Source organism: Tupaia chinensis, unplaced genomic scaffold (genome assembly GCF_000334495.1).
Source record: "Tupaia chinensis unplaced genomic scaffold, TupChi_1.0 Scaffold000350_1, whole genome shotgun sequence".
NCBI lineage: Eukaryota > Metazoa > Chordata > Mammalia > Scandentia > Tupaiidae > Tupaia > Tupaia belangeri.
The window spans coordinates 8,149,203-8,174,320 of NW_006159844.1; the positions used below are offsets into that span (position 1 = coordinate 8,149,203).

At 37.2% G+C, this 25,118-nt stretch overlaps 1 protein-coding gene and 1 pseudogene across 1 annotated transcript in view; both read right to left on the minus strand.

Moving 5' to 3' along the window:
- Positions 1-25,118, minus strand: part of AKAP6 (A-kinase anchoring protein 6) — a 400,528-nt gene that overhangs the window by 235,278 nt on the left and 140,132 nt on the right. The window contains exons 5-6 of the mRNA XM_027773404.1: positions 13,616-13,712; positions 10,017-10,180 (exon numbers count right to left, since the gene is read on the minus strand). Of these exons, the coding sequence (XP_027629205.1) occupies positions 10,017-10,180; positions 13,616-13,712 (261 nt within the window). The remainder of the gene's footprint in view (positions 1-10,016; positions 10,181-13,615; positions 13,713-25,118) is intronic.
- LOC102477578 (swi5-dependent recombination DNA repair protein 1 homolog) lies at positions 5,626-9,104 on the minus strand (annotated as a pseudogene).

A 25,118-nucleotide genomic window follows, 5' to 3' on the forward strand; every position in this document is an offset into this window, starting at 1 on the left:
GGAAGTTAACATTGCTATCAGGAATGAAGTAATCTAGTTAAAAAGCGTGACATAAACCTAGTCCATAATAAGCCTACTGTGAATACTAACCTCATTAACAATGTTATATAAACACAAAGACACAATGGTTACACCATAGTATCTAAGATGTCAAAAGTGAAGATAGTTTTTCTGATTTTGATTTCCAGAGCTTGAGAAAGTAAAGAATAAGAGAAAGAGAGAGAGAGAGACACCAACCTTGGGAAACACAATGTCCATGAAAAAGAATGATGAGCCTGTGTAAGTAACACCTCTAAATGGGCCAAGGCAATAGGTTTTAGCTTTTACTACATTTCACTGTACACACATTTTCTTCTTTTGTGTTTCTCCTTCTATTTTTTCTCTTTTATTTACTTTTCTTTTTCTCTTTTCCTTTGTCTTAGTCTCCTGCTGTAGGCTTTTTCTTGTCCCTCTCCCCCTTCTCACTGGACCATGGCCTTGCTAAGCCCTGCAGGGAACAATGCTAAGCAAATGTTGGCTTCTGCAGGCCAAATGAGTATAAAGATCTGAAGCCAGTGCCCCAACACAATGCAAAATGATCTGGAAACTGCAGTGAGATGGGTCCCTGAGCTCTTGCCCAGCAGGATGGCCAATCTAGTTAATGTTTCCTGAGAAATATTAACCTTCATTTAGGCACAGTAGGAGGTAAGACTGAGAATGTGCTCTGAGTCCTGGTGGCAAAGAGTTCAACAAAACCTTGGAAAAATACCTCTGTCTCTGGGGACATCACAATGACATAAATGATTATATCCCAACTGAATATCAAAGAGAAAAGAAAAACAAAATATAGACATCTCAATATCTTCTGACTTTATTGTATAAGAAAGGTACTCTGGGTATGAGTACAGTTAAACAAGCATTTGGAGTATTCAGGGTATTGAGTGCAGGTGGGCATTCATTTGGAAGCTGCCATTTTACAAGAAGTCCTAGGTGACTCAATAAATACAAGAGCCAAAGCAGAGTAATCCCTGTAGCAGGCAGGGCTCTCCGCGGCTCAGCCTGCTTCCCTGCCAGAAACAACACATTTCAGGAAAAAGTGTAAATCACACTCTGAGGTAATTATTTCACACTTTCAAAGAATTTACTTATTAATTTAGAAGTGTTTTTAGAAGCAATTTTGTGTCTTGCCTACTTTATTGTGCTTAAATTCTTATAGATTAAAAAGGGTTGACTTCCACTATATAGCAAAAAGCCCTCTGGATTGTTTACTATATATTATCTTTAAAATCGATCAGGCAGGGGTACAAAATGTGAGTTCTGCTAATAAAAGATGGCTGCTTTCTGTAAAATGTAAGTTTGTGTTCAATACTATGCATCTCCAGAGATTAGGCACTGTTAAACTAAATAGGAAAAAAGTAAACTACCTATTCACATCAGTAACATTTCCCTGTACTGGGTAGAGACACTAAGAATTTTACTCCCATATTCTTGCTGAGCCAAAATTTTACATTTTCGCGGAGAGCAGCAATGAAGGTATAGTGTGAAAAGTAAGACGAGGTATGGCCTCATATACCATATACACCAAGATAGGGTTGACGATTTACTGTCCTTTGCCTCAGTATATATTTTTAACTTCTCAACCATTTTTTAATCACCTCATTAGAAAGGCAGACTATTGAAAAAAAATTCCTCATCTTGGATCCACCCATACATCTGTAATATGCAAATTGAAGTGCCTCAAGGAGATTAGAGAACTATTTTTTATTCAATTCTATCACAAATTTAGTAACCACACTGATCTTCAAAGAAGTAATTCACTTTTGTTTCCGTTTTTCAAAAAACTCTTGAAAAGTTGCCCTTCTAGTAACAGAAAAAGGACTATTAAAAAATCCACAGTAGAAGAAAGAGCTCTCCCTAGGTACTGCAAATCAGAACTATGTTTATATAGTACAGCAGGAAAGGAACTAGATTGGATACTACCTTTTTAAAAGAATTATGCACCAAAGAAGTGGAATTGGTAATGCATTTACTACTCATTTGCTTGCATCGAGAACCCCATTCCATTTCAATCTGCCAACATCCTAATTAAGATGATCTGAATCTTGGGTGATCTATTATTCTAGATATAAGATAGCCCAAACTACGGCAGACATGATGTTACACTGTGTGCTTACACTGAAACGATAAGACCACTGAGCAGAAAACCTTGTCTTGTCTCACGTCTGGCCCAGCACCGGGCAGAGTTCTCTGTCAGCACTCAATAAATAAGGACCAGAGCTTTGTCCATTGTCTTTCTACTACTTTAGGAACAATTTAATTTTACTATATTACTTCTGGTTCCTTTTGACTACATATAGTGTGCTCCTTTTTACACAAGGAAAAAAATAAATAAAAGTATCTCCAGTAGTTCTAATACATGTATATATCAGTACATGTATGACTAAAACCACACAAGTACAATTTTCATTCATTATCTTAATGCTATTTCTGAAGATCTGATATTAAAGAGCATACTCACTACATAAGCATCTAAGCCAGGCCAAAGGGGAAAAAAAACAGGATCCTAGAGACAATGCTTTGAAAGAATCAGGATTAAATTCCATTCAAGATAATAATATCCAGATGCACTATTACCTAAGAGGCCCAATATAATACAGACAAAACATCTTTTAAATTGTGCTTCCCAAATCAGTTTTTATACTCCTCCACTGAAAGAAATGTATCTATAATTCAATAGCATAGATAATGGGTTAAGACTTGGGTAGATGATAAAGAAGCAAACAAAAATGTGTTACTGAACTTGCCCTCTCTTGACATCTAATGGAAGGTCAAGTTGTCAGCTACATACCAAAAATCGAAGGCCACCAAGATGTCCATTTTCAGCCAATAACTGTAACTGTCATTTGTTGAGCTGAGCAAAGATAGTTGAGGAATGTCCTTAAGTTTACTATCCTGCTATTGTTGAATGGATAACATTGATGACCTTCATAGTCTGATATCCATTTCCAAAGGATGATAACTTCAATCTTAGAACCTCAAAGAAGGCAGATAAAATAAGCACAATCCTAAAGTTCAAAGCAGCTAACCCTGTTTCCTTTCACTAAGAAAATGAAGATGTTTGGGACCCAGGTTAGGTCACCCTACAGCAGCAATAAGGTTTTCTAAATTTACATAGTCTCCAAATATTCTTTATTTTGGAAATTTGTTTCTTTAAAGAGGACAAAGGAACTATTTGTGCTTAGTGGTACAAAGTTTGATAAAGTCATGTAGTTTTATATTGTTGAAATTTGCCATCTGATATTTGATACATTCTTGAATAAATAGTTATATAGTCATGTAGGGATATCCTAGCCTTAAATCTAAGAAATCTGTAATGATGCATGCTCTATAGGTGAAAAATAGAAAACATTTTAAAGGGGACACTGTATAAAATTTGAGAATACTTTCTTACTTTCAGGATTTTTGTTTTTTGCCTTGAAAGGTCAAAAAAAGAATGTAGTCTTCGTTAGGCACTGGATATTCACTGTACACCATTAAAAGACTTAAAAGATTTAACATACTGAAAGCCTAGTTTAAGGTAATAAACTTTCATCAATGTATCTTAAAATTAAAATAATTATAAATATATTTTCAATTCTTAGATGTCAGTGCTGAAACTCTATTTCTAGAACTGGTAAATTCTGTTCTCTATTTCCATGTATAAAAGATCTCACAGTCACAGGAAAACATTTAAAAAAAAAAAAAAAGAAATACAACAAATAAGGTATGCTGCCGAGTCCTGGGGGAGAAGTTTCCCAGAGTCTTTGAATTTCCTCCTATCCTCCTCCTTTACAAGATTTCTAAGACCAAGTCCTTTTCTACAGTCTCTCAAACAAGGTAAAAAAGAAAAATACCCCCTAGATATATTCCTTAGATTTTCTATTATGCTTCTCAAGCTCCCAGTAGCTTCTGAAGTAAAACCTAAGATGAATTCTGGAGTTATTTTTATTATGTTTTAATTTTAGTTCCTCTTTCTGGTGGAAGATGAAATAGATGATCATAACTGCTGTGCTTAGAGATGCATTTCATGGCACAATCTGTACATGACCTGTGCAAGGTCATGTCATGGCAAGAGGACTGACATGAGGATAAGAAGCTGAATAGAGTTTTAAGACATGGAGAACCTCAGGGTACCTATTTAAGCGTGTTCTATTTAGTGTAATATGGCAGAAAAATTGTTTAAATAGTATATATAATCTGTATAGGGACCTCGCTCTGTCTTGGACTGTGTCAGTTAGAGACATAAAAGGAATTATTGCTAGAATCACTGATTATTAAAGATCATCTTTTGTCATATTGTGAGCCTCAGTACAGGGTGTGGTAAACTGACCTAACCATCATCCACCACAAGGTCTTGGGTTCCAGTCACACCACATTTCTAGGTCATTGCACATGCTGTTTTCTCTGCCCATCATTTTTGTCCTAGCAAAAAATCCTTTGTATCCCTCAATTTAAACACCAACTCTCCTGGTTGTTCTTTTCCTTAAGCCACCGGGTCCGGGACTCAAACCGCAGTCGACTACGTGGGAGTCCAGCACCAGCCATTATGCTAACTGCTGGTCCCCTTGTTCCAATTTCTATCAGAGCATTTATCAGATATAATTATTTATTGTCTCCAATATTATTAGATAATATTGTTACTGCATTATTTATTGTCATTATTATTTATTGCTAATAAATAATAATAGTGATTGTATTCTTTATTGACAATAAATAATATTTACTGTCATTAGAATATGAAAGCTCACAGGTTTACCCTTATTTAGGATTTACCATGTACCAGGCACTGTTCTAAGTATTTTAGGTATGTTCTCTTTTAAATCTGCATCATAGCCTTTTAAGGTGAATGCCATCATTACCTCTTTTATACAGACGAGGAACATAGGCACAGAAAAATTATTTTTTCCAAGGACACACAGCTAGTGTCAGTCATTGAACTGAGGCAGTCTGACTTCAGAATCTGACCTCTCTATTATACTATGTGTTTGCCCCAGAAACTAAGGGAAGCAATTCATAAGCAAATAAAAAGAATATTCTTATTTCTCCATATAGTTTCCTAAGCTCATCTTTAGAAACGTATTTTCTTGTCTTTTTTTTTTTTTTAATCATAGGGCACATGTGTGCTCCCTAGAGAGAGATAGAGAGAAACAAGATAAAGGGAAAATTAGAAATCATCCCCCACGGGGTGGCCACACTGCAATCCCTTCTCCTCCAGTCTCCTCTCAGTATTTTGGGCAGTATTTTGCATGCACACAGGCACACCCAGCATGATTTTCAAGCTACAAGGCCTGGAACATGAACCACAGTCCTTTTCGTTATGAAAAACAAAGCAATACATTAAAACTGGTTACCAGAATTGTCAAATTATTTTTTTTAAACACAATTCCATTTTTGTTACATTTCTTTAAATGTCAAGTTTTTTTTTTTTGGCAAATCTATTCAAAATATTATTTCCATTTAGGGTACATTTAGTTTGTGTAAGTGTACCCTAAAGTCATGTCTATCAGGTTACCTTCCTTTAAGCCCTAATGGTTATCTTCCTTCTAAAATGTGTATCTCTTAATTAAGTTGTCATTTTCAAAGATATTCTGGAGGAAAACTTATGAATTAAACACTTACAAATTCTTCCTCACTTCTGTTATAGTGTAGCAATTTACCATCTAACCCATAATGGCCTATCAGTTGAGTGAAGCTTAGTTTCTTATTCTCTTCAGACATAGCTGACTATAACTCATAAAGCAACAGCTGCCTACAGCTTCTCCACTTCTTTATTAACAACTGTAATTGAGACAGGTCATTCTTTGATCTATACATTTTGACTAGTTTTAGCCTCTGAAGAAGGTCCTCCTGAATCTGTTCCACCAATTTTCCTTTTTCTTCATCTAATGCTTGTTTAGGATAACTCTCCTTCAAAAAATTATTTTGGAAAGCATCTGTATCAAGTGATTTTGATTCAAATGCACTGATATTCTTGAAGGCACTTTTCGAATGTGCATTTTCTTCAAATTCACTGTCTATGTGTTTAAAACTTTCTTGAAATTCCAAAAAAATTTCTTCCATTGAAGATGCTGGTTTCTCTGAAAAGGTCTGACCACTTTCTTCATTCTCTACTTTAAGACACTTTACCACACTGTAGCAGGAGTTAAATGAAGACCTTGTTTTCCTTAAATTTTCTCTAAGTGTGGCACTCATAGACTCCCTCTGCCATGCCCAAAGGGTGCCAAGGCATTTTTCACTTTTGAAATGATCCAAATAGAGTTTTGTTTTGTTTTGTTTTGATTTTGTTTGTTTTTTAGGAACTAAGGCACTCAAATAATTAAGAACCGATGCATTTCTTTTTCCTCCTGACACTTAAATTCATATCTGAAGTCTCCTCAATTCAATTTAACCTACTTTATCTTTTAAGTTACTTTTTAATTCTCATATTTTCCAGTATTTTTTATTTCTGTCTATAGTGATTCTAGCTCATTGTGAAGATTTGAAAAATTCAAAGATATTTCAAATATATTTAATGGCATATTATAGGTCTCTTCCAGTTTTTTAGCTCTTTTTAGTTTTTGCTGTAGAGTGTATGTGTTTACTAGATAGAGACAGAGACATAGAGAGAAAGTGGGAAGGAGTAGTGAAAAATTCCCATAAGGGAAAATGGCCATGATACAATCTCTTCTCTCTAGTCTCCTCTCCAGATTTTGAATATGCACACACATGTGCCCAGCATGATTTTTCAAGCCACTGGGTCTGGAACTTGAACCATACAGTCAGCCATATGGGATATAGTGTCTTAACTTCCATAACACCTGCTGGCCCAGGTCTTCCCTAATTTTTTTTAAAGAATTATTTTATTATTTAGCTTTATTTATTTACTTACTTTATTTTAATTTGATCAGAAAGAGACTCAGTGAAAGAGAGAGGGAAAGAAAGCAAACTGCTGGGTCCAGGACTCGAACCACAGTTGGCCGTGTGGGAGTCCAGAGCCCTTAAGCACCACACCACCTGCCAGCCCCTCTCTCCCAATTTTTAAAATTCTATTCTAAATTCATTTTTTAAATAGCTATGAAACCTTCCATTAGGACAAAATGTAACATATTTTAATTAAAGTCCTTGATTTAAATATTTCTGTTGATATCAATTATTTGATATTATAAAAAACAATGTGACAGATACTCTCTCATTTACATAGTGGGATGGTCATGTAGCCCTGCATGAAAAGAACCTCCTTAGTGCCCATTACTGTGTTTTATGGGGGATCTTCCTGGAATGCAGATTACTGAAACTCCACCCAGGAGGTTCTGATATGGTCTGAGGAAGAGCCTGGGCAGACACATCCTCTGTATTTATTTATTTATTGTAAAAGAATTGTTTTATTTAATTTTATTTATTATTATTACTTTTAATTTTACCAGAGAAAGACAGAAACTGAAAGCGAAAGTGAGAAAGCAAGACACCAGATCCAGGACTCCTACCACATTTGGTCATGTGGGAGTCCTGCATCTATGGGTCCTCTTTTTGAGAAATGCTGGCATTGTCTCTCTCCTTTGATAATAATTCCTCCTCACTGGGTTATCTTTTTCATTCTATCTCAATTACTGCACCTCTGCCCCCAACTAAACGAGCTGACTTGAGAGTGTTTATTTCAAACTGACCCTGGGGAACTGAGTTATTCAATATCAACAAAGCTCTCTTATTAATTTAGGTGACTACACCATCTCTGCTGTTCTACTTTGGCATATCCCCACCTACCACCACTTACCCCTCCCTACCGAATCATTCTCCAGAAACAAGTTTCTATACTGCAGCTCAATGATCTCATTTCCCCATGTACTCCAAAACCCTCTCCCTGGCTGACATCAGGCAACCCAGCTTTCCCTGCATAGTCCTCCTCCTCTCTCTAATCACACTGGCCTATTCACAGAATGCCATTTTCTCAAAGAAGCCCTCCTTAATGCACTTCTCTCACCTCAGCCTATTTTCCCTCTATTTTATTTCACAGCACATCACAGTCTATGAAGGCGTGGATTACTAGATTGAAATCTGTCTCCCCAACCTCACCACATGCTCCATGAGATAGACAGTGAAGCTAATTATTCACTTCTAGTGCCTGGCACCATACTCAGTCCTGAGCAATGTCAGTGAGAGGCAGCCTTCTAGGTGGTGACAAACATGGGTTCTGGGACCAAAGGGCTCAGATTCAAATCCCAGTACTTCTACTTAGTAGCTATCTCACCTTAGACAAAGTACTTAACATCTCTGTGCCTCAATTTTCTTTACTAGGAATTATAATAAAACTACTTATAAGTTTGTTGTAATAATTAAATGAGAGAACATAAAACGTAGAATAGTATCTGGCATGTAGAACCCAATACAGGATATCTTTGAAAAGTAGTCAGTCACTTGGTGTAAATAGTGATTAAACATAAACAATTAATTTTTTTAAAAAAATTAAGACATGTTAAAAAAAAAAAAGAAAGAAAGAAACCTTCCAGTATATTTTAAAAAGAAAGGAAAAGGTAGGCACTCAGCATATTTTTGTTGAATAAGTAAAACACAACAGCTTTTAGTTGTGTTCTCATCATACTCTTCACCCTGTCCCACACACGTGGCCAAATCATTGGTCCAGTTAACCTCTTCCTCCAGCCTGATCCTTAAAATAGCTCCACATTTGCCTTGAGAAGCCTAAATACACTCTCTATCCCATATTATTAGTTACAGAGTTGATCCTTTCATCACATCACTTCCTAAAGTATGTGCTCATGTGCCAAGTTACCTCTAGTCCTTCCGTCAAGTATTTCCTGAAATATGACCTCTTCCATGGATCCTTCTTCAAGTGGGACTGAGCCCATCATAATATCCTCTGTCTCCAACAAATCAGTTAAAGGGAGTTGTGTAAGTCATGGGAGCGTTTGCTGGCGCATTGGTGCTATTGCTGCAGAGCTAGTTGGGTTTTAATGATACTCTCCTTACATGTAAGAATGTGAGGCTGAGAGGACAAAATGTTTGTCCAACTTGGTTCTGTATACCCTTACCACAATGCCAGTGCACACGGGTATGGAATAAATGTGATCTGATGGTGATTTAATTTTGTTCATGCCAGGAATAGCAACTATGAATTCTTAAATCTGTTTCCTCCATGTTACACAATATGTTTCAATAATGAGTCTATTATGAAACTGGTTTTCTGCATTTACTTTCACAGAAAAAAAAAAAAACACAGATACTAAAGAAGGGAGAAATTACATAAAAATATTGAATTAATAAAATTATTGTCCACATTGTGAGTCCAAAGATATATTTAGAATTGTAGCACTTTGAATTAAAAGATGCCTCATCTAAAGTTCAATTGCATATGCTTCGTGGGTTATTTTCTAAATCTAAAACAGATAACCAAAACATGTCAATACTCATTTTTAAAGTACTTGTTGTATTCGGTGCATGCACCATTATGGAGAACTTACACTCAGAGCAAAAAGATTTGTAGCAAAGCATATGACCTTCTTCCCACTACAATGACCATCCCCTAATTAGGCAATGCATCTGATAGTCATTAACAGGAATGAGATAATGAATCACTTTCTCTCTTCTTTGTTAATTTGCTGTAACCAAGCGGCTAATGGATGTCAGAGCTGAGTGATTGCACTGATTATAGTGATTTATAGTTGCAACAAAACAATTTAAAACCATTCTGATTATTCATGTTAAAGATGCTTTATGTTTTGTTTACTAAATGTTTTATGTCCCCCTTTTGCCCACCTCTCAAGTACTGTCCCCCTCCTACCCTGCTGGTTTTCACAAAAAGACCTCTTTCTGGAAAACTTGAAAGTTGCAGGCTTTTTTTTTATTGTTTTAAACTAAGCCATTTCATTTTGTTTATATAGAGAGAGATATATAAAGTTTACCCAGTAGAAACGAAAAGCCTTAGGGGTGGAAAGAAAACTTCAGTGGTGCCTAGTTCAAAAGAAGACAGAAATAAGAGGAAATAAGACAAACTTCAAGCTACTTACCTTGGGGCTTCCAGTCCCTTCCTCATCCTCCACAGACACATCAGTAGCCAGTATCTCAGCTTTGATGGTATCCAGAGCCCTGAGAATCCAGCTGTGTTGCCGTTTGATTTGCCTCTGCAGCTCCTTCCATTGACTGGCAATCATCCGCAGCATGTCCTTCAGTCCTTCTCCAAAAGGAGGGGAAAGCACAAGTTGTGGATCTGATTGCATCTTGACTTGTTATTATTGTTTATTTAGTAAGTTAGGTGGCTATTCCAAACAATATACACACTTTTAAATAACCATTACATCACCTGCTACATAAATATTTGTCACTCAGAAAAGAGACTAGCAATTCCTAAAACAAGGCATAATGACACAAAAATAGGACACCTTCCAGATGTATGACTTGAAAATTGACTTAGATTCAGTGTTTTGATGGGGAGAAGTGCAAAATGCATATAAAACAAAAATCACAAAGTACAAAAATAATTAACACTGTAGTATCAAATTCCAATTAAAGGGCCTTGTGTTTATCTGTGTAGAGACTTTATAATAATCAGAAAGATGTATAAAAATAGGTGAAGTCAATTCCATGAGAAATTCAGTAAATAGGCCAGAACTAGGACAGTAGTCTTTAACATTAGCACATTTGATCAATACTATTATTTTCCTAGTTAGCTGCAGTAAACTCAGAGTAAGAGCCAAACTGTAACTCATCCTGTCTTACAATCTTCTGTCAGGATTAAGTATAACTAAATGACAAAACTACTTTTATTTATAATCTGTTCCTCAGAATACATTAATACTGGGCTAAGAATTGGTCAAAGGCCAAAAACTCTACTATGCAAAGACCAGCAGAAAACATGCAAAATGTTCATGTGTATGAATTGGTAGGGAGGGAAATAATCAGATATTTCTAGACTGCCTGCCTTGTATCTGTAATAATATCTATAAGTAACTATGTGTATAATTCTCATTCATTATCTTAATGTTATTTCCAGATCACCTACATCAAAAAGCATGTCAATGTGAAGTTTTCAGGAATGTGATTTCAATTGAAACTCAGGCGAGCAGCAAGCCCAAAATAAAATGAACAGACCATTTGGAGGCAGTATTTCATCTTATAAGTATCACAGCATTGTATGCAGTATATGAAACATTTATAAATCTTGAAGGTCAATCTGATAATGTAAATATTAATAATACATAAGGAAGTGAATATATGCAGTAATTTACAGCAATGCTTCTTCATTCTTAATAGTCTGGAGACATAAAGACTTGCAATATTTCAGGAGGATTTACCTGCTTTGTGAGATGCAATAAGCTCCAAAAGTTGATGTCCTTCCTCCTCCACAGCTTCCTTGAGAGCACAATGACTGTCTACGTTCAACTTAAAACTCTGAAAGGAAAAATATGAGCATCAAACAGTGGAAAGGCAGTTACACATAAAACATCCATGCAAAATTACTTGCTACTTTTTATCAAGAACCACACAGCCCAATTTACGCAATAGATGAACTAATTTGCAATACTAAAAGCTATTGATATTTAGGATCTGGGCTCAAAGTGTTTCCATTAGATTAACAGAGTGCATCTGTTTGGAAACAGCTGACAAATCTAGAAATTCATTAGCTTTTTATGAAAAGTCACATCCCGTAGGCTATATCAAGAAAAGCAATGTTCTATAAAATACACTGAATTTCTACCAGCACATATGAGCTCTTTTCTTCATTTTTAAAGAAATGTTAGTGATAGCACTACTTATGCCATCATAAAAAAATTGGCAGCATAAAATATATTAGCCTTATGTGCACATATATAAATCCATTAATATAGTAGGTTTTGACTCAGCTGTGTCTCAGATACTGCACAAACTATAGAACATAAAGGTGGATTCAGGTGTTGTACTAAGGAGTAAAAGTTTTTTAAATCTTTGTTTTTTACAAGTGTATTCCTGGGGGCTGGCAGGTAGCATAGTAGCTAAGTTGCTAGATCCCAAACAGCTAAATCTGTGGTTCAAGTCTCAGATCTGGTAGCTTGAAAGCATGTCAGATGTGTGTGTGTGAATGCTCAAAATCCCAAGAGGAAAATGGAGGGGGGACTACAGAGTGGCCAGCCCACCTCTTTGACTCTCTTCAGTGAGCACACGCACTCTATGACCTAAAAAAAAAGGGGGGGGCCAGCAGATTGGCATCATGGGCACATTGCTGGACTCCCCTATAGTCAATCATGTTTCGAGTCCTGGACCCAGTGGTTTAAAACTCACACAGGTCACATGAGCATGCATGCCCATAATTCCAAGAGGAGAATGAAGGAGAAAGGACTGCAGTATGGTTATCTCCCTAGGGGTTAATTTCTTGTTTTCTGTCTCTCTGTCTGTCTCTATCTCTCTGGCGAGCATATGTACCCTATAGCAAATATCTCTTAAAAAATAAAAATTAAAAAAAAGTTTTATTCCTTTACTGTAACACTGCTTTATAATGAATATGAGTACATCAGGGGCATTTTTCACATTTTTCTCTCATGATAGACATCTGAAAAACAAAACTGCTGTCACGGTTGAAATCTAACTCAGTCATTTTGTTCTAGAAGGCTTCACTAAATGCCTTACAGAGAGTTGTTTATCCTGCTACATAAATATTTGTCACTCAGAAAAGAGACTAGCAATTCCTAAAACAAGGCATAATGACACAAAAATAGGACACCTTCCAGATGTATGACTTGAAAATTGACTTAGATTCAGTGTTTTGATGGGGAGAAGTGCAAAATGCATATAAAACAAAAATCACAAAGTACAAAAATAATTAACACTGTAGTATCAAATTCCAATTAAAGGGCCTTGTGTTTATCTGTGTAGAGACTTTATAATAATCAGAAAGATGTATAAAAATAGGTGAAGTCAATTCCATGAGAAATTCAGTAAATAGGCCAGAACTAGGACAGTAGTCTTTAACATTAGCACATTTGATCAATACTATTATTTTCCTAGTTAGCTGCAGTAAACTCAGAGTAAGAGCCAAACTGTAACTCATCCTGTCTTACAATCTTCTGTCAGGATTAAGTATAACTAAATGACAAAACTACTTTTATTTATAATCTGTTCCTCAGAATACATTAATACTGGGCTAAGAATTGGTCAAAGGCCAAAAACTCTACTATGCAAAGACCAGCAGAAAACATGCAAAATGTTCATGTGTATGAATTGGTAGGGAGGGAAATAATCAGATATTTCTAGACTGCCTGCCTTGTATCTGTAATAATATCTATAAGTAACTATGTGTATAATTCTCATTCATTATCTTAATGTTATTTCCAGATCACCTACATCAAAAAGCATGTCAATGTGAAGTTTTCAGGAATGTGATTTCAATTGAAACTCAGGCGAGCAGCAAGCCCAAAATAAAATGAACAGACCATTTGGAGGCAGTATTTCATCTTATAAGTATCACAGCATTGTATGCAGTATATGAAACATTTATAAATCTTGAAGGTCAATCTGATAATGTAAATATTAATAATACATAAGGAAGTGAATATATGCAGTAATTTACAGCAATGCTTCTTCATTCTTAATAGTCTGGAGACATAAAGACTTGCAATATTTCAGGAGGATTTACCTGCTTTGTGAGATGCAATAAGCTCCAAAAGTTGATGTCCTTCCTCCTCCACAGCTTCCTTGAGAGCACAATGACTGTCTACGTTCAACTTAAAACTCTGAAAGGAAAAATATGAGCATCAAACAGTGGAAAGGCAGTTACACATAAAACATCCATGCAAAATTACTTGCTACTTTTTATCAAGAACCACACAGCCCAATTTACGCAATAGATGAACTAATTTGCAATACTAAAAGCTATTGATATTTAGGATCTGGGCTCAAAGTGTTTCCATTAGATTAACAGAGTGCATCTGTTTGGAAACAGCTGACAAATCTAGAAATTCATTAGCTTTTTATGAAAAGTCACATCCCGTAGGCTATATCAAGAAAAGCAATGTTCTATAAAATACACTGAATTTCTACCAGCACATATGAGCTCTTTTCTTCATTTTTAAAGAAATGTTAGTGATAGCACTACTTATGCCATCATAAAAAAATTGGCAGCATAAAATATATTAGCCTTATGTGCACATATATAAATCCATTAATATAGTAGGTTTTGACTCAGCTGTGTCTCAGATACTGCACAAACTATAGAACATAAAGGTGGATTCAGGTGTTGTACTAAGGAGTAAAAGTTTTTTAAATCTTTGTTTTTTACAAGTGTATTCCTGGGGGCTGGCAGGTAGCATAGTAGCTAAGTTGCTAGATCCCAAACAGCTAAATCTGTGGTTCAAGTCTCAGATCTGGTAGCTTGAAAGCATGTCAGATGTGTGTGTGTGAATGCTCAAAATCCCAAGAGGAAAATGGAGGGGGGACTACAGAGTGGCCAGCCCACCTCTTTGACTCTCTTCAGTGAGCACACGCACTCTTTGACCTCTTTGACTCTCTTCAGTGAGCACACGCACTCTATGACCTAAAAAAAAAGGGGGGGGACCAGCAGATGGCATCATGGGCACATTGCTGGACTCCCCTATAGTCAATCATGTTTCGAGTCCTGGACCCAGTGGTTTAAAACTCACACAGGTCACATGAGCATGCATGCCCATAATTCCAAGAGGAGAATGAAGGAGAAAGGACTGCAGTATGGTTATCTCCCTAGGGGTTAATTTCTTGTTTTCTGTCTCTCTGTCTGTCTCTATCTCTCTGGCGAGCATATGTACCCTATAGCAAATATCTCTTAAAAAATAAAAATTAAAAAAAAGTTTTATTCCTTTACTGTAACACTGCTTTATAATGAATATGAGTACATCAGGGGCATTTTTCACATTTTTCTCTCATGATAGACATCTGAAAAACAAAACTGCTGTCACGGTTGAAATCTAACTCAGTCATTTTGTTCTAGAAGGCTTCACTAAATGCCTTACAGAGAGTTGTTTATTTCCTTTGCTGTTTCTTATGCTTGCTTCTTCTGTAGAGTTTATCATATTATATATTGCTTTATTTCTATATGGCTACCAAATTGTAAGTAATTTCAAGAATCACCAGTTTCACATTTATCTCCAACTCATGTCACATACAAGGTGCTCAGTAACTGTTTGCAGGAATAGAGGGCATATGTTGAACTTGATCAATAACACTTTCTGAAGGGAAATGTTTCCATTTAAATATTTCAATAAACGCAGATGGTTTTCTAAAGATGTTTCCATCTCTTGAATGTTGTAAGATGCTCTAACCACAAGAGGTCCAATGATGACTAATCATAGTAACTAATCTGTTAAATCAATGGTTAGTCTTCAGGGTCAAAATTCATTCATTGGCTTGACTAATTGGAACAAGCATGGATTTTGAAACACTGTGCCAAATTTGGCTTCTTCATGATACTCTTCCAAAATACACATTTTCGCTCTCACTAAATAGCTATTGAGCAATAGTCATATACATTATACTTTACTTGATACCAAGAATATCTGACAGAAATCCAAAATGATACAGTTCCATTAGAATGTAATTTGGATTAAAGAGGTTAAACAACCATAAATTGTGAAATCAGTTATTCATCCACTCATTTACTTAGCGGCCATGCACTGTGTCTGTTCTGTACACTGAGCCAGGTAATGAGGATGTAGAGGGTATAAAGCATGGCTTCTTGCATCAAAGGACCTTGGTACATGTTACCAGGAGAATACGGGAATGAGGTACAGCCTAAGTCATCCTGATGCTTGACAGTGAATCTGGATTCTCCTTTTGTTAATAGAGAGAAGGGGTCTTTTTAAAGTTCAGAAGGAAGAAAACAAATTACAAAAAGAACTTGGAAATAAAAGAAACACGGACAGCAGATCAGGCTGTGAAGTACAAAGATAAGAATTTTGTAGCTAAAAAGGACAAAAATAAAAAAAAAAAAGACTCCAAAATTATTTCATCTGAGTAAAGGCATAAGAGAAGTGAAGTTTTAGGGCCAGAAATAGTAAAATGTGATGCTCTGAGAGGCAATCTTATGTGGAAAGGTACCCAGTTCAAATCCAGAGACTTCCCTGAGTATGCCAGTCACATACCTGCCCATGATCTGGGGCTAGCTGAAGTGGTTGAAGTCTGGAAATGAACTGAGGAATCAAAATCCTGTTGGGAGAAGGTGTCTCTCTCTCTCTCTCTCTCTCTCTCTCTTCTTCCCTCCCTCAGTCCCTTCCTCCCTCCTTCTCTCCCTCTCTCCCCCTTTCTTTCTTTCATAGAAGAAATAAACTTTAAAAAGTTTTAGCCAATGAGACCAGCAAATGATGGAGCAGTTATATCGCTAGATTTCCACATGGCCCACTGCAATTCGAGTCCCAGATCTAGTGACTTGAAACTCACAACAATGTGTGCATGTAAATGCATGTGCCCGAAATCCAAGAGGAGACTGGAGAAGAGATTGCAGCATGGCCATCCCACCTGGGGTGGGGGTGGGGGTGATTTTCTCATTCTCTGTCTATCTCTGCCTCTCTGGTGAGTACATGCACACTACAGCGAAAATTTCTCTAAAAAAAAATGTTTCAGCCAAGAATGACAGAAAGTGACAATATTAGGTTTCCCCAAGTATTGTTCATCATTTCTCATGTTGTCATCTTTTAGTTACAGGTATTTTATTAAACAAAATCAAATATGACAATGCATGGGAATCATGTTGCTTCTGGTGAATCCAAACAATATGGCATATATGAAAAATTAAATATTTATTATTTTATAGTCAACCATGGCTATAGTTACTTTTTGTCATTTCCATGGAAATTCTCAACTCTAAATTAATGCCATGCAGAATGGGGTAAATGTATGTCTTGAGGAGAAGGGACCCAGACAAGAGACACACTGGAGCTTGACCTAAGAGCACCAAAATTTAGAAAGAAACCTATTCTAAAATTTCCTCATAACTGTAAACTTAACCTGGTACTCTCTTTCACTGTTTGCTTACAACAGACTTGTGTTCAATGAGTGGTAATCATGAGCTTCTGAAGAGGTGCATCAGGTCTCTGTCTCAGAGCAAAAGAGAACCTAAGGGCGTGTAAGTAGGTTGGATGTGACATAATTGAAACCAAGCATATAGAATAGATGCAGCTGGCACTGGCTCTACTTCAAAATGATGTGGAAGCATCTGATTAGGAAATTGGAAAAGATGAGGCATTCACTATTAGGAAAAACATAATCTGATAAGCTCAATGTCATGGGAAAGAACCATTTAACATAACTATTTCCCAAATGGTACAATATTGCTTGATTTTCAGGTGCCCCCATTAACCATTAATAATATCAACTAAGGAATTCACAATGGGCCTCTGAAAAGGCAGCCGAGCAGGCACATTAACAAAATTGTCAATGAAATTTCTGGCTGCTGAAAGAGTCTATAATAAGCTTTCCCTATTTCACCCCACCTCTTCCCTAAGGAAGAAAGCGCAAATAAAAGGATTTTCTTTTCTTTCTTTGAATTTGATACATAGACACATTTCCATTCTTGTGCTACTAACACGTTTTCTCAGCAATACCTTATAGTGTACAGTCCCTCTGCAACATCCTCCCTGAAAACCCAGGCCATTCTCTGGAGAATGAATTTATGGCAGGAACATTACCACAGGCAGGAGCCATGGTCCTATGTCACTGATTATGTGATATTCCATAAATATAACATTTGGGTCCTAGGGGACACCAGATCATTTTTAGTGCCTTTAAAGTAGCGTATAACTGAACAACTAGAAGAGAATAACTAAGGGAGAGAAAAAAATACAGTGACTGAACAAAGTACTGGATTGCAAACATATTATATTAAAGGTGGACCAAGAGACATTTCCATTACTACAACCTCTGGTTATCACTAGCTTATAAAGATCTGGGTGTACTATTTGACAGGCATGCCTGCTAATTGCACTTTGGTCATGATCAGATCTTAAAAAGCAGATAAAATAATACATCTAATCCTATTCCACTTATATTTCTGAATATCCCTGTTTGATGGGAGTTGACAGCCCTGTGGACATGAAATGAAACCAAAGAAATATATGCCTTAGTGGAAACAAAACACTAAGAATGATTACTCATGATCAGAAGAAGATATGTGGGTCTCCTAGTACTGGAAATAATGGGAAAGACCATAAGTATATTCAGAAGTTTCAATATCCAAAGTAGTCTTAGCATCATATTATAAATACTTTCAATCACCCTATGGAATACTATTTGCCACTAAGTTCAGCTTTTTTGGGGGGGGAGGGGAGGTAGAGGTTTTTGCTATAGGGTGCGTGCGCTCACCAGAAAGACAGAGAGACAGCAAGACAGAAAATGAGAAATCACCCCCCCACACACACCCAGGGGGATGGCCACACCACAATCCATTCTCCTCCATTCTCCTCTCAGGATTTTGGGCATACATGCACACATGCCTGGTGTGAGTTTAAGCCACCGGGTCCAAGACTTGAACCACTGTCAACCACACAGGAGTCCAATGACATAGCCATTATGCCAACTGCTGGTCCCATCACTGAGTTCTAAGAGTCTTGTGTTGTTTGTAAACATTCAGAGAGGCCAGAAGAGTAACTGAGTCTTTCCTGACATAATTTTAATGTTTGTTTGTTTGTTTTTAAATTGACAGAGGGTATGTGCTCTTGCTAGAGAGACAGCAAAAAGAGAGTCTCTCCAATGGAGCATGGTCATGCCCTCAATCCCTTTTGCTCCATTTCTTTATCCCATCAGGATTTGGGGCACACATGTCCACATGCCCCATGATCTGAGGCTGGATGAAGGCTGGAGGTAAATTGTGGTATTAAAAATCCTGTGGGTAGGGAGTGATCACAATCAGATCTTAAAATAATACATCTAATCCTACTCCATTCATATTTCTGCATAGCCCAGTTTGACAGGATGTTTTTCAAGCTATAAGGGCTAGAATTCAAACTTCAGTCAGTCGTGTGTAATCTGGTTTCAATACACAGCACTTAGCCACTGTGCTATGGGCCGTATCCTCATTTCAGTTTCTTTTTTTTTTAAGGCATAAATTCATACAATAAATGGTTTTGACCAGTCTAGGCCAGGTCTATAGATATATACAAAAATTAACTACATACAATCCTGACCCTCAAGCAGCTTATAGTCCACTGGGAAAAGGATATAAGAAAATAAGTAGTCTATATGATACAGCATAAAATAAATATGTAATTAGAACTTGATATATAATACAGAGTCTTGGGGTCTTATGCAAGTGAATAGTGATGCGTCTTGCTCAATGAGATTCAATTTTTTAATTAAAATATACTAGCCAAGCAAAAAACAAGACGGTGAGCTATAATGCATATGAATATTAGATAGCATAGGTGGTGGGGGCCCCTGTTGGAGTCCACACTCAGCAGAGCGTGGCTAGAAGACTATGGAGAAAGTACTGATGTGCGCACAGGCCTGGAGATACCCTTTCCTGTAGTGTGAAGCGGGGAGCCATGAGCAGCTTGATGTGGATGAGATAGGGTGTGAGCAGGGGAAGCGGCAGCTGTGGTTACACAGGACTTGACCCCAAGAACCATGAAAGAGTCATGAAGGAATTTGCCAGTGACATGAATAACAAGTACAGATCTATGATCCAGAAAGATCTATCTAGATATTGTGTATAAAGTTGAGTTTCAAAGGACAGACTGGAGACAAGGACGACATTTAGGAGGCTGCTGTGGTAATACAGTCCAGATGTTTCTACATACTAGTTTTTTTAAATTAAAAAAAGGTATGGTTTTTCTTCTAAATTAATAGAGGGAGGAAAAAAATAGAGAAAAATCTTCTGTCTTTTAAATTTTTTTTCAGTGCGTGAGAGCAGCATGTGCCAGAATTTAGTTCTTTGGCTGTTCTGATGATAAATACCAGAGGTTATTAGTCAGGAGTCTCCAAATGTGAAAGACATATTGAACTGATGAACTTTTACTCCCACTGTCATTTTAAAGAGATGGTATATATGCTGATGAATAAGACACTTGATGACACTTTTTCTTCACACAAAAGATTTTTTACTACCCTAAGAAAATGAAAACTTGCCTTTTTGCAAGGGCAGGAGGAAGGATGTGTGTTCAGACAGAAAAGCCAAGGCTTGAAAAGCCACCTGCTATCTGCCTCAGGTCATCTCTGCCTGGGCTTTGCTCTGAGCTGTGCTCAGCACTGTTTTCCATTCCCAGAGGGGCTCCTAGATGGGAGGAAAGCCATAATTCCCTGTACAGAGCCCAGCAGTTTCTCTTCTCCTCACCACAATGCCATCCATACATGATGGCCAGATACATTGGTCCTCAAAATATAAAATATACCTTCAAAATGTGCTATGTACCAAGAACTGGAAGATTTCTAGGATTAAACATTTCTTTAAGAGCCTCCTGAAAACTTGATAAGCTACTAAAATGAAGACCATGTAGACACATTGAAAATGTATAGAACATATTACATGGAAAATGTAAAGATCAAAATGGTATCTATGATACAATTATAACTCTGTAAATAAACTCTCAGTGCACCAAGAAAGAAAACTAGAAGGAACACAAAAAACATGTTAACATCATTTGTATGGGGTAGGATTTGGAGCTATTCGGGTCTGATGGACAAGTCATTAAATGCTTTGGTTCCTTGACACATACAATGGAAATAATATTTTCTAACTTGGCTGTTAAGAGAATTAGAGATAATGAAAATAAAGCATTGAAGAAGTGCTCAGCAGTAGGTAGAGCTAAAAAGTTCATTATGGATTTTTTTTTAAGTTAACTTATTTCTTGAGAGAGAAAAAGAGAGAGACAGTCAGAGAAAGAGACAGGTACCCTAGGTGGGAGTCTCACCATGCTGCAACCCCCCAGCCTCCAACTCAGGATCACAGGTGTATGTTGGCACTATAGCTTGTAGTTCTAATATCACACAGTGACACCCTATTGCCTATACCACTGTGGTTAGGCCTCATTATGAATTTTAAAATTATTTTTTTCTATTTTCCAAATGTTCTACATAGCAGATGACACTTTATGATATTTTCAGGTAACAAGTGTCTCTTGTTGAAGCTTTCTGAATTCCACAAGGGCAACTCTTCTTTGGTTGTGTCACCACCCGGCATAAGCCTGCCTGCAGGATACCCAAAACATAAATACTATCTGAGAAATAGGAAAGAGGAAGCCCAGACTGAGAAGCCAATAATCTGGGTATTCTTTTGGCTTTAAGTATACTTTAAGTATATGCCCCTGGACAAGTCATTTAACCCTTCTGGGCTTCTGTTTTCTTATCTATAACCCGGGCATTTGGACTCAATATTTTTCAGTCCTTGAATACTTTGATTGTTATCTTCTCTAGCCCAGGCAGTTAAGCACAGGCAACTTGGAAGAATTTTACTTATTTTAAGCTAGAGAATCTTCAAAGGGAGAAGAATCCCAAAGGCCATCTATTCATTCATCTACCCCAGGGCAGCTTGGTCCCTCAGCCATCTCAGGCGAATGTGTCCATTCTATTTTTAACCATCTCCAGGAAGTCATTGCTAACTTCTCTTCCTTGAGTTTGCAACATTACTTCTCAGGAATTTTTTTTTTTGGGGGGGGGGGCAGGGGAGAGGTTTTTGCTATAGGGCACGTGTGCTTGCCCAAAAGACAGACAGAAAGTGAGAAATCACCCTCCAGGGGGATGGCCATGCCGCAATCCTTTCTCCTCCATTCTCCTCTTGGGATCTTGGGCACACATGCACCTGTACCCAGCATGAGTTTAAGCTACTGGGTCCGGAACTCGAACCGTGTTCGACTACATAGGAGTCCAGTGACATAGCCATTATGCCAACTGCTGGTTCCACTTCTCAGGAATTTAAAAGCTCAGTGAAGAGCAGCACAAGCTTCTCTCTGCCTCAGATTCTTTTGCCAAGTCATCTCTCCAGTGTATGGGTTGGAAATCAGAAGCATTGTGAGAATATGCCAACAAAATCCACACATCTAATCAATCTCCAAACCTGCCAACTCATTTTTCCATCTTCACATCTCCATATTGGCTAACTTTATCTCAGATTTAGGTCCACATTGTCCTCCCCTGCCAGGTTGATTATGACATTCTCTAGTAATGGCCTCCTCAAAACTATATTTATTCCTTGTTTGTTGCGTCCCTTTGAAGGTGCAGGTACTGTCTTAAGCTTGAAGGATATGGCTATGAACAAGATGAACAAAGTCTCTGCCCTCACAGAACTCAGAGTCATGCATGTGTGTATGTGGTGGTGGTGGGGGGTGGGGGGTGGTGATCTCATTGTATAAACAGGAAATCACATTAATTGTGTAAGGGAGATATGACAGGGTGTGGCGGGTGCTGGTAACAAGCAAGGACTCTGGAACTGAACAGCCTGGGTTCTAATGCTAGTTCCTCTATCACCCACTGTGTGATTTTGGGCAATCTCTGTGTATTAGGTTTATTCATCTTACAAAGAGGAAAATGTTAGTGCCTATTTCATAGAATTGCTGTGAGGATGAAATGCCCTGACAACTATAGAACCAGCCTCACCTATAACTGCAGTAAGTGTTTTTATTACACAAAATTATCTGCTTATATAACAATGATGACAATGATCTTTCTGTTCTTAAAACTCTCCAATGGCTTCCCAAGCCTGGAGAGCAAAGTCTAGGCCCCTAGCCTAACAGGACCTTTGGGATCCTGGCCAAGTCACCTTTGCAAGCCTCATATCTGCCTTGTAATATGCCTGAACTGCTTAAAGTTTCCAGCTCACACCAGTCATCTTGCTCGTCCAAGATTTTGTTCTTGCTTGCGCCTCTGCCTGCAAGCTCTTCCCCTTTTCACCCTTCAACATTCATCTCAGGTATCACCCTCTCTAACAAACCTCCCCTGCTCATCTTCCACCTGCCAGTTGACCTCTTTAGGCACAGTACCTGTACAGAGTTCAAACCTCCACTTACTATCTTGTGTCAAAACTATTGGTAGGTGTGTCTGCTCCCACATCCACCAATAATGAGTTCCTTGAGACTAAAATTCTGTGTTTCGCTCATTTTTGTATCCCTAGTGCCGACAAAAGTGTCTGGCCCATAGCACACAAATAAATGTTCAGGGAAAGAAATACATAAAGATTTGTTTCAAAAACCTTCCATGTAGCTTTCAAACAGCCTAGAGGATTTGGGGAGATATTGGTGAAATCACTCTTCACTCTGAAGTGGTTGATAAATGTCCCCAAATTTTACTGAGTGAACACCATGTAAATGAGCTGTCATGTTCTTTCACTTACAAAATTACTTCCCAATTACACTTAGATGATCCCAGCATAATTGCCATGTAAACTGTACCCTGGATGAGATAGCCCAAATCATCAATTTAACTTTATCCTCTCATCAGATGGTACTTACCACCTAATTAAATAAATGGTCAGTCACTACCCCAATTGCATATTTCCCCAACAAAATAAAGTGGCTACAATTGTCACTGATTTATCAGTTATGACAATCTGTAACACACCCAGGTAAAATATCAGAAGTTTGAAATAATTAAAAAGAGGCCCAGCCTTGGTAGTGTGCTTTGGTATACACTGCTACTCACATAGGAGGCTAGGGTTCAATTCCCGGTCTGCTGTAAAAGCCAGCATGGTTGCATGTCCCTGTAGTCACAGCAACTCAGGAGACTGAGGCAGGAGGGTTCCAACATAGACTCAGTCTATATATGTTTTAAGACACCCAAATATGTATTTTTATATACATATATATATACAAAGAATTCTACACTTGAAAAAAAAGCTCCAAATTTTTTATCAAAAAGATAAGCACTATGAAATCTTCATTTTCTTTAAAAAAAGAAATAAAGAAGACACTAAAAGAAAAAGAAAAATCCTTACTCTTCCTGAGGGACTTTATGCTTGAAACCTCAGATAATGAAAATATTTCTAAACATGTGAAAGTAAATTTAGTTATTCAGACAACTTACAATGTATTTTAAAGAAACAGTTGCACTTTTCATGAAGATATGTTTTATTGAGGCTGGTATTCTATTCTGATAGACTAACTCATATCTTATGCAAAAATTAGATAGATGGGGGAGATCTTGAATCTTGACAGAGGCTATGAGTGATGGAATTTTCATCTGCTTCTCTGGATGCCTCCTCCACACCTGACACAGGTAATCACATTGACTTCCCAGCAGGGCCACATTAGGCCAAATGAATTTCCAAACAGAGGTTCTGTCTAAAGGGACCATTTGACTTCCAGAACACACTGCTCAGAATCCTTGATTGAAAAGGAGGTCAATGCTGGCCCAAATATCTCTCTACCCCCTGAGGTAGAATAATTGATGTGCAGCAGCCCCTACAGATGTGGAGTCACCAGGGTGATGGATGGATATAAGTATATTATTCACACGTACATTTGGTAATATACAGGTCCCAGTGCAAACGCCAGGACTTAAGAATATTATGTGGATTTAGGACAATCCCTGAAGGACTCCAGTTCCATTAAAAATTTGTTTGGCAGCCTGGGGCAGATTTATTCCAACTCCCACATGCTTCATGTATTTGAGAGGAGGAACCAAACCACTCTAAAAATAAATTTAATAAATTCTGTAATGTCATTAACATCCTGTCTAGTAATATAGTCTTATATTTTGAGAGAGTAAGATTAACTTGTGGAATTTTTTTAACCTTTCTAATATCTGAGTTAACATTTAATTTTTCTAGTTTTGTTTTCCAAAAGGAATTAATTATATCCAAAAATAAGAAAACATTCTTATCTTTTATCTCTATCAGTGCTTTTCTTGTCACAAATATACATGATAATTTGCCAAAACTCCTATGACTAGAGTCCATTTTGGTTTGTAAGTGATAGAGAAAAGAATTTAACTTAAAGACATAGTCAATTGTTTGGTGATTTATAACATTTGTTAGTATTTGCTGCCTGTAGTGGTTGTAACATTGCTTTTATGAATGCTCATTCATTTATTTAGTAGAATTTTTATGATCTGCAAGGATATGTGTCAGACACTAAAAAGACACAAGTATCCCTCAAGTAGGTGACAGCAGCAAAAACATGAGTTTAGGGAGGGCAGGTGGGGAATATATCAACTTCTCTAAGAAAACCTGAGCTTCTTATACTACATGT